This window comes from Neophocaena asiaeorientalis, unplaced genomic scaffold, assembly GCF_003031525.2.
Source record: "Neophocaena asiaeorientalis asiaeorientalis breed wild unplaced genomic scaffold, Neophocaena_asiaeorientalis_V1.1 scaffold91, whole genome shotgun sequence".
Lineage (NCBI taxonomy): Eukaryota > Metazoa > Chordata > Mammalia > Artiodactyla > Phocoenidae > Neophocaena > Neophocaena asiaeorientalis.
This window is the reverse complement of record NW_020173198.1, coordinates 2,043,301-2,055,252: the sequence shown is the minus strand read 5'-3', so window position 1 is coordinate 2,055,252 and position 11,952 is coordinate 2,043,301. Positions and strand designations below refer to the sequence as shown.

Genomic DNA, 11,952 nt, shown 5'->3' with positions numbered 1-11,952 from the left:
TTCTTCATCACGTCTTTCCCCTGGTAATCTCTCTTGTGCTTCCAACAGTCAGTGCCCACCTCTCCCAGCTCTTTCTTACCACCAGGCCCTCAGACTGCTGTTTGAAATGTACCCCCTTTGGTCTGCTTCCCAGATCACTCAACCAATGAAAAATGGGATCCTACTACCCATGCAGGGCTCTAGAAATTCAGCAACGTGTCATACGTGGCCTCCACCTTCAAGGAACGCAAAGGAGGCTGGGAGGTAGATGTGAATAACCACAGCACAAAGTTTAGCCAAGTTTCGTTTCGCAAGAATGACTACAGGTGAGGGAATGGGTATTGGAGCCACCAATCCAGCCCCTTCTTCCTCTTGGGGAAGCATTAATGACCCTGAAATGAGAAGCCAGAGCTCTTACCAGCTCCCTCCTCATTCCTACTCCTTGTCCCCAGGCAAAACAGGAACCACAAACCCCAGCTTCCTCTCACAGAGAGGTTGTGGCTTTTGGGGGAGACGGAAACGGCTGAGGTGTAAATATAAGACCTGAGTCACTTGAGCTGCAGTTGCCACATGCCCCCTCCCCCCTCCCCAATTCTGAGGTCTCCTGCTCCTGCTTTTTCCTTTCGGTCCTCCTCCCTTGCCCTTTAGCTCCGAATGTACACCACCTGAGTCCCCTGTGTGATATACACCCACTTCCCAGCCTGGGCTGGAAGCAGCTGTGGGCATTGCAGAAGGTGGGCAGGGCTCGGGGTGAGGATGCGTCAGGGAGAGACAGGGGAAGAGGAAGTGTCTTGGGTCCTGGGGAAGACTGTTTTGGTGGGTGGGGACAATCATTGTCAGCTTTCTGGACACACAGACAGAGACAGACAGGATGGATTTCCTCCGGCTACATCTCCCTGGGCTGCATCAGGCCTTGAGGGGGGCACTGGTGAGAGGGGCAAAGAGAGGCCAGAGATTTTCACCCTGCTCCCTGGGGCCTCACCTTCCCTTCTCCCTTTGAGCTTCTCCTCAGACTCAAGATTCCTTCCCCACAATCAGGCAGCCTGCTAGCCCGATCTTCTCTGGATTTCAATCCCCTCATCTCCACAAACACATCCACACACCTCTAATCTAGGCCGTTTCCTGCTCCTTCTGCAGATTCTGTCCCCCTCGTCCTCCTAGATCCTAGAACCCCTCTTCCTTCTCCCGAGTCCCTCTGGCCCAGGGCCCCGAGGGAGAGGGCTGGGCTTCCTCTTAATACCTTTGTCCCCATCCGTCTTTTCTTCTAGGAGTCTTTCAGCACCTTTGTCTCCTACCTTATGGGAAATGATGTCCCCACTGCAGAGAGGAGGGAGGCGTGTGCAGCTGAGGAACTGCGGGAGGTGGCTGCAAGAAGCCTTGGGGGGAAGGTAGAGGAGGAAGCCCAGGAGGCCGTGGAGGGCCTTGGAGGCAGCCAAAGCAAGGGGGATGGAGGGCTGAGAGGGCCTGGGGAGGCTGGAAGATGCCAGGAGGAAAGCTCAGCTACAGAACAGACCTGGGGTGGGGGACAAGGCAGCTCCCATGGGTCTCAAGCAGATAGGCAGGACACTGGGGCCTGGGAGGCAGCCACGGACACTAGATGCCAGCATTCAAGTATCCCCCTGGAGCCCAGAAGGAAATCTGAGGCAGGGTCTGAGGCTGGTCGAGACAGGAGTAGCCAAGCCCAGGAGAGTCAGCAGCCCGATGAGCAGGAAGTGAAGAGAGAGGAGACACTGAGAACCTGGGAACGGGAGGAGGAGGAGGAAGAGGTCAGGGCAACAGAGCCAGGGGTGGCTGGAGGGGCGGAGTCAGAGGGGACCTGGCACAAGGAGCTTGAGCGGACGGCGAGTGTTGACGGGCAAAAGGTGGCAGAGGGCAGAAAGGAATCAGAGCAGGGGGTTGATGAGACAGCTGCAGAGGAGATCCAGGGGCCTGGGGCCAAAGGGGCTGGGAGGGAAGAAGAGGTGGTAGTGGTGAGGGGTGGCCGAAGCACAAGGGCACAGGGGACACAGGAGCCAGGGGCAGAATCTGAGGACAGGGAAACCTCAGGCAGGGAGCAGGCTGACCTCCCAGGGGTTGGGGAGACTGAACATGGGGCAATCCCAGGAGAAAGGATCCCAGAGGGTACTGGGAGAGTCTGGGCCCTAGAGGAGACCTCCAAGGGAGGCCAGGAGGAGGAGGAGGTAGATGAGAATAGAGAGGCTGAAGTGAGCCTCTTCCCCAAACAGACCCAGGCCCTGGGAACCGAGAGAGTGGAAGAAGCGGCCGAGGACCAGGCAGCAGAGAGGGAAGCTGAGGAAAGTCAGGAGTCAGAGGCGGAGGGAGGGGAGGGCTTTGAGGGCCAGGCAGATCAGGCTGAGGGAGAGGCTGTGGAGAGGCAAGACTCAGAGATCAGGGCTGCTCAAACCAGTCTCAAGGAGGGGGTGCAGGCAGAGGACGCCGAGCAACAGCAGAAGAGTTGCTGGGCTGCGGTGGCTGAGCTCCTCCAGGACAAAGCAGCAAATGAGGCTGAAGGTGATGTTGACTTGGAGGCAATGCCAGAGGCCAGGCCCAAGAAGGAGTTCAGCGGAGAGAGGGGTGAGGAAGAGGCTCAGGCCAGGGGAGAAGCACTGGAGGTGGGGTGGGGTGGCCTTGAGCACAGGGTCACTGAAGGCCAAGAACCTGAGCTGGTGGGAGGCCCCCAGACCCCCACAGAGCAACTTGAGGAAGGGCAGGCATGTAAGGAAGAACTCTGCAGCGTTCCAGCCCTGAGCAGAGAGGAGACAGAGAGGAGCCTGGAGGAATATCCCAGGAACGTGGGGTATGTAGAACCTCACAGCTCTGTGGCGGAAGCCTGGGAAGACAGAAGAAGGGATGTGGAGAGAGGGAACACCCAGGAGGAAAAAGCAGATGCTGAAGAGGGGAAGGAGGAGGCTACAGGAGGCCAGGCACCGGTGGCGGAGGCTGAAGGAGGCCGAGAGTCTGCAGGACCAGAGGTCCCAGAGGCAGGCGGGGAGTGGATGAAAGTAAAGGAAGCCTGGTGTGGAGCGGAGGAGGGGGAGGCCCCTGGAGCAGAGAACCAGGAGCTGGGTGGAAGGCAGGGAGCAGAAGCAGGGACCGTCCAGTCATTGGGAGAGTCAGACGCCACAGAGACCAAGGAGGAGGAGGTGGAGGCCGCCGTGCCCTGGGGGGCAGACAGAACATCCAGGCGAGGCTGGAGGCTGGAGGCAGAGCCTCTGAGTCTCCAGGACAGCAATGACATGGAGACAAATTCTTCGGCTACCGAGATCGTGGAGGATAAGGCAGCTCTGGATGGAAGGGCTCCTGGGACTAGGGACAGGCCCGGCAGAGAGGCTGAGGAAGCGTTCGGGAGAGACTGGGATTCAGAAGGGAGAGAGGAAGCCGGCGGAGGTGAGGACCTGGTAGTGGCTGCAGAGGGGGAGAAAACAGGTGGGCAGGAGTTTGGCCTGGAGGGCTCAGCAGAGGAGGAGGCACCTGGCAGAGGTGGCCAAGCAGAGGCTTCTGAGGCCACTCGGGAGGGTGAGCCCGGGGGACAGCAGGCTGAGGTGGAGGAATCCGCAGTAGCAGAAGGAAGCTGGGGGATGGATGGCGTTACCTCGGGCTCCCAGGTGGTGAGGGTAGAGGGCCTCCCAGGAGGGCACACACTGTGGGAAGAAGAGGCTGGAGGATGGCAAGCGACAGAGCAGGGGCAAAGCAGTGAGGGGCAGCACGGGGACAAGCACCCCGAGGGAGAGGCACAAAGGCCCCTTGTGGTGGAGGATATCGAGGTGACTGGAGACCAAAAGGCAGAGGCTGAGGAGATTGATCCAGAAGGCCTGGAGGACGTCCAGGGCCAAGAGGACCAGTCAACCAACCAGGACCCCGCAGAGGCTGAGCCTGGACAATGCAGGGATGCTCACAGCAGCTGGAGTGAGGTGAGGGCTCCAGGTAGGGTCCTGGGCTGGACAGAGCAGAATCTCGAAGCTGAAGCCGGCCCTGTGGTACCCCGTGCCCTCTTCCCTGTAGGCCTTGCTCCCCGGGGCTCTCCTGGACGTCTCTGTCCCGAGGAGCCGAGCCCTCCTCTCCCGCAGCTCCTCACAGCGCCGCTCCCGGCCCTCTTTCCGACGGCACCCCGCCCCTGAGCAACCGCAGGAGCCTCCCAGCCCCCAACCGGAGGAAGAGCTGGTAGCCCCCGAACAGAGACTTCTCGAGCCAGAGCACGCCCCGGAGCCAAGCTCCTCCAGCCCTGAAGGGACTCCATTGCCATCCAGAGGGCCCCTGGGACAGAGGTAAGCACAGGGGGAGGTGACCGGCCTGGGATGGGGAGGAGGCTGACGGCATCTGGACACCAGCTCCCACGGCCTGTCTTCCGTCTGCAGGTTTGGCCTGGCACACCCTGGCATGATGCAGGAGCTGCGAGCCAGGCTGGGCCAGCCAAAGCCCCAGTGACTGGGACGTGAGGCTCAGAAGGCTGGGTTGAACGCTGCTCAGCCTGACTCCCTCTGCCGCTTTGGACGCATCCTTTCCACCCTCTGGGCCTTAGTTTCTTGGTGTGTCATTCACGGAGCAGACAGAACCAGATGTCTGTGAGAACCATGAACTTAAAGAGTCTGACTCTCCAGTGGGGCTGGTGGACCACTGCCCCGCTGGGGTCATTTCTCTCTGATGGCCTGCCTTGTCTACCTCCCCAACCTGTCTCAGCTGCTTGGAGGACTGAGCGAGGACAGAGACAGTTCTCCCCACAGCCTTCCCTCTCTTCTCAACCCCCCACCAGGCCCTGGAGAGCTGTGTAGGACTAATGCAAACCTCTGGGGTTGAAGCCGGCCTGGAGGAAGAGGTCAGGAGGGCCGGTGGCGCTCCATTTGCAACCAAAGAGAAGCAGACCAGCTGCCTTGAGCTTCCAAAGTGGGAGCTCAGTCTCAGAACTCTGCTGGTTACTACGGCAGCCACCAGCTGAACAAGCCAGAGTGGGGGAAGGTGGGCCAGGAACCCCAAAAATGTAAGATCAGAGAGGAGTCCAGGGTAACCAGAAGCTGCAGACTCTGTTCCAGGGCCCCTTTGCATGTCAGGACCCCTTCTCTGAAAAGAAGCCGAGGCAGAGAGAGGGTGAGAGTGCTTTATTAGGCACCCAGCATGGCAGCCTAGTCTGAGGATGACTAGCAGGTCCCCGAAACAATAAATAAATCATTTTTCTAAACAATAAATAAATATCTAAGAAATAAATATCTGGCAAGGACTGGAGGGGCCTTAAGTTATTGGATAGGGTCTGGGGCGGGAGAACAGTGGAGTCGTGCCTTGTCTAAGGCAGATGAGCCGGAGCCTGTCTGCTGGCCCAGACTCCAGTCCTCAAGTCCTGATGGGTGGAGGGAAGGGGCTAAGAAGTCACCGTCCATCAGGGCTGGGAGCTGGGTGTGGGGAACCCCAAGGCCTGGGCTGGGTTCCCGGCCTGGGAAAGCAGCAGCAGGTCCCTCACCGCCCGAGACAAGACAATTTCCAAGGAGTGTAGCGACTGGTAGGTGTAGAGGAGCCAGGGCCAGGACACCTGGGCTGACATCTGCAAGGGACTGCCCAGAGCCCCTGGGAGCAGCCCCTCCCCCTCCTCATTCTCCTCCTCCTCCTCAGGGAGGTTGAATCCTGCAGCCAGCACCTGTGGGGAGAGACCCATGGGTCAGAGAATGGCCCGCCTGAGACCCCGAATGAATCCTTGTTTCTTTATGTGCCCAGTGGTGCAGAGTGACATCAGAGACCACAAGGGCATGGTTTCCCTGGACAACCCCTACTTCGCATCCTCATTATGTCATCGTTTCATGTGAGCTGCCTGATTTTGTTTTTGGTTCAAATAAATGGAAGTCACAGAGCAAGATGGTGCTCATGGAACTGGCTCTCACTCATCCAGGATTGCCTGGGGGACTGGGGACTCTGGAAGGTCCTCTCTTTCTCTCTCTCTCTCTTTTTTTTTTTTTTGCTGTGCCATGGGGCTTTCGGGATGTTCCCCTACCAGGGATAGAACCTGGTCCCTGGCAGTGAAAGCCTGGAGTCCTAACCACTAGGCCACCAGGGAACTGGAAGTTCCTCTCTTAAGCGTCGTCTTAAGATCAGAAATGGGCAGAAAGGTGATATGGTTAGTTTTTATGCTTTCATTTTCTATTCTTTTATTAAGGGTAAAATTCCTATTTCCCTTTGAAATGTTCAGGAGAATCTGGTGATGTCAGAGGATGAGGGAGAAGGGAACATACTTTGTTTGCTGTAGGGCCTGCTGATGCCAGATGCTGTCCTGGCTTCTCTCATTCAAGACCAAGACCCCAAGAGAAGGCAGAGGTTCAGGGGGCAGAGGTAGGACCTGGTACACCTACACACACACACACACACACACACACACACACACACACACACACACACACTCAGAGGATCTGGAGCATCTCCTTCCAGACTTATCCTACCTCTGGGCAGGGGGTGTTTTCAAAGGGAACCAATGAGCCTCAATTTTGAGTGTTCGTCTCTGGGGGTCGAGGAGGGTGGGTGGGCACTCTACCTGGAAGCGGAGATGCTGCTGCAAATCTCGGAGATCCAGCCTCATGGCCCACAGCTGCAACCTCTCTGAACTGGTCCAGAACCCCTGGCTCCCCAGCCCTCCCAACAGGGTATGGAAGGGGTGAAGTGTCATGGAGAGGAAGCGGAGTCTTTCTGGGTCCTGTGGAAGGGGAGGGAAGGCATCAGGAAAGACCTTCAGGCCAAGGATGACCCACTTCAAACCCAATCTCCTCTGTATTTGGGTCCCATTCCCAGCATGAACTCCAATCCCCATTCCGTACCCATATCTATTCTCATCCTTAACCACATCTCCATCCCTACTCCCTTCCTATGTTCATCACCATTCCCATCTCCACTGTGTCTGATCTCTATCCTATATCCTTTTCCAACCTCATTTTCAGTCACACCCGAGGTCATCTCTAACCCCCAACCCCATCTCCATCCTTCTGTCACTCTCTACCCACAACCCCATTCCATTCCCTTCTCTACCGCCCCACCCCATCTCCATCTCCTCACTTGTTTTCATTCTGTCTTCAACTTCTTTCCCATCCTTGTTCCCATGCTTATCCCAATTCCAACCCTCTTTCTTGTGTCCAGCCTCAATGTCACCATCTCTCCATCCCATCTCCAACTCTACCCAACCCCATTCCATTCCCATCCTCACCAGTGATCCCCATTCTTTCTCTATCCCCCACTTCATTTTCACTCTCATCCCCAACCTTCTTCCCATCCCTAACCTCTTACCATTCTCACTCGTAACACCAGCTCCACACCTCCTCCATACTAACCTCTAACCCCAACCCCATTCTGTTCCCATCCCCACATCTTTCCTTGCTCAGCTTCATTCTTACCTTCTTCCTAACGCCATTTCTTTATTCCAGCCTCATCTTTATATTCAGTGACCTACCCAGCCTCATCCAGATTCTCTCCCTCAATTTATCCGCAAATCCATCTTCAATTCAATCCCCAACTTTATCTCCATCCCCCCAACCCAGCCTTATTGCCAGTTTGCCTGTCCCACCCCGCCAGTCCGCCACTCACAGAGAGGCCACGCCAGGCCTGGAAGGTCAGGGAAACGTTGCGGAGCTGCTCTCCCAGGGGCAGAAGGTCCAGGTTCACTCCTGGCAGGTGAGATTCAGCCTATGGGGCAAGGTCTTTTAGTGGGGGCCCGAGGGGATTGGGGATCTTCCCATCCCCAGAGCCAGCTGCATTAGGGAGACTCACAAAGTCACGGGCCTGGACCCGAACCTCGGAGAGCAGCTTCCTGGAGAGATGCAGGCTGACCTTGAACTCCCTCTGCAACTCCTGCAGGCTCCGGAGGGGCCTCCCTGGGGGCCTCGGGAATCCCCAGACACCAGCTCGAGCCAGGAGCAAGGAGAGTAGCAAAAGGCTGAGCCCTGGAGCAATAAGGAGGGGGCGGGCAAGGTGAGGGGAAGAGCTGGAAAAGAACTCAGGAAAGGGAAGGGACCGTGCCTTTTCTGAGCCTGTGCTACAGGCACGCTCTGTGTGTCATCTCACTGACCCCTCAAAACCACTAACAAGCTGTTGAGACACCGTATGGCCTCTCTGTACAGTGAAAGGAAGTGCCCCTTCCCCCAGGCAGACACAGTCTTGCACAGAGTGCCCGCCTTTGCAAGCAGATCTCGGGCTGCATCTCGAACCCCACTATCTCCCTTGGCCAAGTGTCTTTCTCAGTGAACAAACTGCACGAGGGTATGTGGCAGCCCGGGTGCTATTATTCTCCCTATTTTGCAGATGGGGAAAGTGAGGCTCAGTAAGGTTGACTTGCCCAAGGGCACATAGCCAGAGGGTGAGGGGACCAGGAATGGATTCCAGATCTGCCCAAATGCAGAGCCTGCATGCTTCCCCAGGGAACTCAGAGGAGACCGCCACCTCCCCTGGCGTGGGCACGGTCTGTTCTGCCAAGGATTCCCCAGGCTCAGCCAGGCGGCTCTGATGACCTGAACCAGGGCCCCAGGGGTGGGCTGATGTTGCTGAGGCTCTATCCCAGGGAGTCGGAAGGACAGATTGGTCCAGCCTCCCCCAAGGCAGGTAGATCACTCCGCAGGGTGGGAGGAGCACGGGGTGCCAGGAGAGGGATGAGGGTCTGGAATGGGAGGCTGAACCTCTGTTTCTCACTTGGGTTCTTCCCTTGAACAAGTCATGTCTTATCTCTGTGCCTCAGGCTCCCATCTGTAAAATGGGGGAGTCAGACTGGCTGATTTCTGAAAGTGCTTCCTGCCCTGCATTTCCTGGAAAGAAGGAAGAGGGGCAGTGGGGCTGGAGCTCTGGGAAGAGGGCAGTTTCTTCTTCAGGGAGAGGAAATCTAGCAATCACTAGGGAGTTACACAATTCTTCTCGAAACCCAAACCAAAACTGGTCACTAAGTTGAAGTCTATTCCTGCCCCCCCTTCTCTCCATGCCTCTTTCCTATCCATCCTTGATCTCTAGGCCCTGGGCTCTGCTCCTCGAAATGTACTCTCAGTGAAGACTAAGGGGAGATTCTGGGCGCTTCCACTACCCCCATGGACTTAACACAGGTGGTGGGTCATGCCTGCAATCTGTAGCATTCAGGCTCCCTGGCTTGGGGGCCGCTCTGGCACCCTGGAGACTTAAGGCAGACTGGGGTTCTTCCTAGCTCTATGGGTGGGCACCCCGAGGCCCTGGTGGATAGTGCCCACCCAGAACTGAGCTGTGCCGTCTCTTACTGACCCCCTGCTTTCTGCCTGAGCTCTGGAGCCCCCAGACCCTTCCCTTGGTTTCTCCTTCCCCTCTGCAGCCAATCCTGGGGCCTTCGCCCGGCCTTTGAAGGTTCTGTCCCCGTCTTTCAGCCCTTGGTCCCTACCCTGACCCTACCATCGGCTCCTCTGTCTAGAGCTCCCTTTCCAGCCTCTGAGCTCTTCAGCCACCATCTGTAGCTTGGACCTCCTCCCAATCTTCAAACTCCAGACCCTTGACCCAGTTAGGCTGCTGACTCCTTGGCCCCAGCCCCCTGCTCCGGCTGTTCTTCCTCTAGCCAGACCCAGTTCTCAGCCAAGCTGATTGGCCCCTGCTCATTCACCCCAAATAAACGCTTCATCTATGCGCCTGGTCCTGATCCTGGTCAAAGCGCCCGCCCGACTCTCCCCATTCATGCCAGTCGTCTTCCCATCCTCAGCCCAGCCCTCACCAAACTTCCACTCTTCTGCAGAACGCTGTCCCCCCATTCATGCCAGCCAACCTGCCCTGCCCCATCCTCTGCCCAGCCCTGGCTTGATCACTACCCCTCTGCCCCATCCCCTCTCCCCAGTTTATGCCTGGCTCACTCCCATCCTCCAGTCAGCTGTATCCTGTATCCTTAGTCTTGCCCACATAGTAGCACCTCAGCCCTTGGCGCCCATCCACAGCAGGCAAGTTCACCCGTCCTCTGCCCAGTCTCAGCCAAACCCCCCACCCCTCTGCCCCAGCCCTGGCCTCAAACTCACGCCAGCCAAGGTCGCCTGCCGTCTGGCCCATGGTGGGGCCAGCCTCTTTGGACAGCCATCTCCCGGGCAGGGGGAGTCTTATACTGGGGGCTGCGCCCGGTTTCACTTTCCGTCCTGCTTGTACTTTCGGCTTTGTGTTCACTCAGTCTTCCCTCTCACCACCCCTTGCTAAAATGGGGAAATGTAATTTCCCTTCCCAGAGGGGGTGGGAGGTGCAGTGAGGGTGGTGGGAAGCTGGGGTTTCGGTCAATCGCAGCTCCTGACTCCCTGCTGCTCTACCAGGTCCAGCCCTGCCCTCACTTCCCCACTCTTGGGTGAGCCACCCTGCTCTGCTTGCTGCTAGATCCCAGAGACTCTAACCCCCTCCTGTTTGTCTTCCTTGTCATCATCATCCTAGTGCCATCACCAGCTCACTGTCCTTCAAAAGACGGATGGCCAGGTAAGGGGATTGCCCATTAGAGGGGACTTGGGGTTTTGAGTCATCCTTACTCTCTTCTGGTTTACCAGATGGCTGAGGGAGGGAGTGCCAGGGAAGTCAGGGCTCAGTGGGTAGCTGGGATGGGGTTTTGTGTGAGGCCGTGGGGTCTCAGTCTGGGCAGAGTCAGAGTTCAGTCTATAGTCAGGGTCAGGGCTGGATGAGAACACGTTCGTTCAGGGCCAAGCTCAGACTTCAGCCAGAGGCAGACCTAGGATTAGCGTTCAGTCTATAACTATGATCAGGACTTGGTCTAGGGCTGGACTCAGAGCTTTGTCTGGGACCAACATCCTGCCTCTGCCTGTGTTTGGGGTCAGAGCTATCAATGACCTGGGGCCTCTGCAAGGGGCCAGTTAGGATTGGGCTTAGAGCTCAATCCAAATGGGGCACAGACCTCAGTCTGCGGCCAAGGTTCCGACTGAGCCTGTGACTCAGGTCAGGACTCAGGCTTGGGCTGGGATGAGAGCTCAGTTGATGACCAGGGTCAGGGCTCAGTCTGTGGCCAGGTTGGGGTTCTGTGAGGTCAGGATCAGGGCTCAGCCAGGTCCCAGGATAGTTCTGGTGTTTCTGCTCTGTAGACGGCTGTCAGGGGCCGTCAGGGCTGGTTACAGATCTTCCTTCCAGCACAGCCCCGCCCTCAGCCCCACCCTGGATTTCCCATCTTCAGGGAGAAGATGGGGGTTTCTTGGTCTTCCCCCAAGCCCACTGCTGCCACTTTCCTTTTAGGACCCATGGGGTTTCCCTGCTGGGTCCCTGCTGTGAGACAGAAACCAAGGGGGCTTCCCCTTCCTATACCCTACCTCCTCAGCTGTGCCTGGGCAGGGCCGCCTGGGAGCAACTGCCAGGGAAGTACCAGCACCAGCGGGGGAGCAATCCCAGAGGGCTGCAGGAGGAGAAGGAAAAGGAAGAGCGGCTGGCACCTGCCTAGCCCAGACCAGTTTCCGTTACAGTGCCCCCCAGTGGTGGCAGCCCATTCCCCCACATGCCATGCAGCTGGTGCTCCTCACTGGGGGGGTCCCATCCATCTTCAGACTGATGGTGAGGACAGGCAGAGGCCCTGGCTGGTCTTCCTCACATCCCCAAGTCCTGCCATTGTCCAGGAGGCACGGCCACCCACTCACCCCTCCAACCACAGCCGCTCCTGACTCTTTGCCATCATCCAGAACTGCTTTACCTTTCAAACTTTGAACCCCATCTCCCACTCTCTGACTACAACCTCCTGGCCTTCCCAACCTTCTCAGAGACTTCCCAGCCCTTGCTGCTTCTCAGCCCTTCTCGGTCTGGCTGCAGCTGACTCCTCCAGCCTCGTGCCTCAGCCCTCTCCCTGCTGCACCAACTGCTTCTTTGCCTTTGCACAAGCTGGTCTCCCTGCCTAGAATGCCCTCACTGCTTTCTCCAGAGTTCTCTTTCCCCAGCCTTCTCTGTGCCCAGACCCCTTGGCATGGGCTTTCTCCCCTGAGTGGCTCATCCCTTCCTGCCATAAATCTTGTCTCCAATGGACATTTCACATTTCTTTATCTTGCCTAC

General features: G+C 57.4%; 2 protein-coding genes across 2 annotated transcripts; one reads left to right on the top strand and one right to left on the bottom strand.

Annotated features, from left to right (window-relative positions):
• The first annotated feature begins 690 nt into the window (after window positions 1-690).
• Window positions 691-5,832, top strand: APOBR (apolipoprotein B receptor). The gene is made up of 4 exons (XM_024744182.1): window positions 691-907; window positions 1,248-3,890; window positions 3,982-4,244; window positions 4,335-5,832. Exons 1-4 carry the CDS (start codon window positions 851-853, stop codon window positions 4,402-4,404), a joined length of 3,033 nt encoding a protein of 1,010 aa, XP_024599950.1. The 5' UTR covers window positions 691-850; the 3' UTR covers window positions 4,405-5,832.
• On the bottom strand, window positions 5,312-10,085 carry IL27 (interleukin 27). Its single transcript, XM_024744185.1, has 5 exons — window positions 9,951-10,085; window positions 7,711-7,883; window positions 7,528-7,626; window positions 6,488-6,646; window positions 5,312-5,602 (listed from the first exon to the last, which is right to left on the bottom strand). Exons 1-5 carry the CDS (start codon window positions 9,979-9,981, stop codon window positions 5,348-5,350), a joined length of 717 nt encoding a protein of 238 aa, XP_024599953.1. The 5' UTR covers window positions 9,982-10,085; the 3' UTR covers window positions 5,312-5,347.
• Window positions 10,086-11,952: the final 1,867 nt, after the last annotated feature.

Bases quoted from the DNA above. Each gene is read 5' to 3' on its own strand.
- APOBR (XM_024744182.1), top strand. From the start codon at position 851: ATGGATTTCCTCCGGCTACATCTCCCTGGGCTGCATCAGGCCTTGAGG. The intron at 3,891-3,981 runs GTGAGGGCTCCA...TCTTCCCTGTAG, and splicing joins CTCACAGCAGCTGGAGTGAG to GCCTTGCTCCCCGGGGCTCT. The intron at 4,245-4,334 runs GTAAGCACAGGG...TTCCGTCTGCAG, and splicing joins AGAGGGCCCCTGGGACAGAG to GTTTGGCCTGGCACACCCTG.
- IL27 (XM_024744185.1), bottom strand. From the start codon at position 9,981: ATGGGCCAGACGGCAGGCGACCTTGGCTGGC. The intron at 7,884-9,950 runs GTGAGTTTGAGG...TTATTGCTCCAG, and splicing joins GGCAGGCGACCTTGGCTGGC to GGCTCAGCCTTTTGCTACTC. The intron at 7,627-7,710 runs GTGAGTCTCCCT...CTTGCCCCATAG, and splicing joins GGGTCCAGGCCCGTGACTTT to GCTGAATCTCACCTGCCAGG.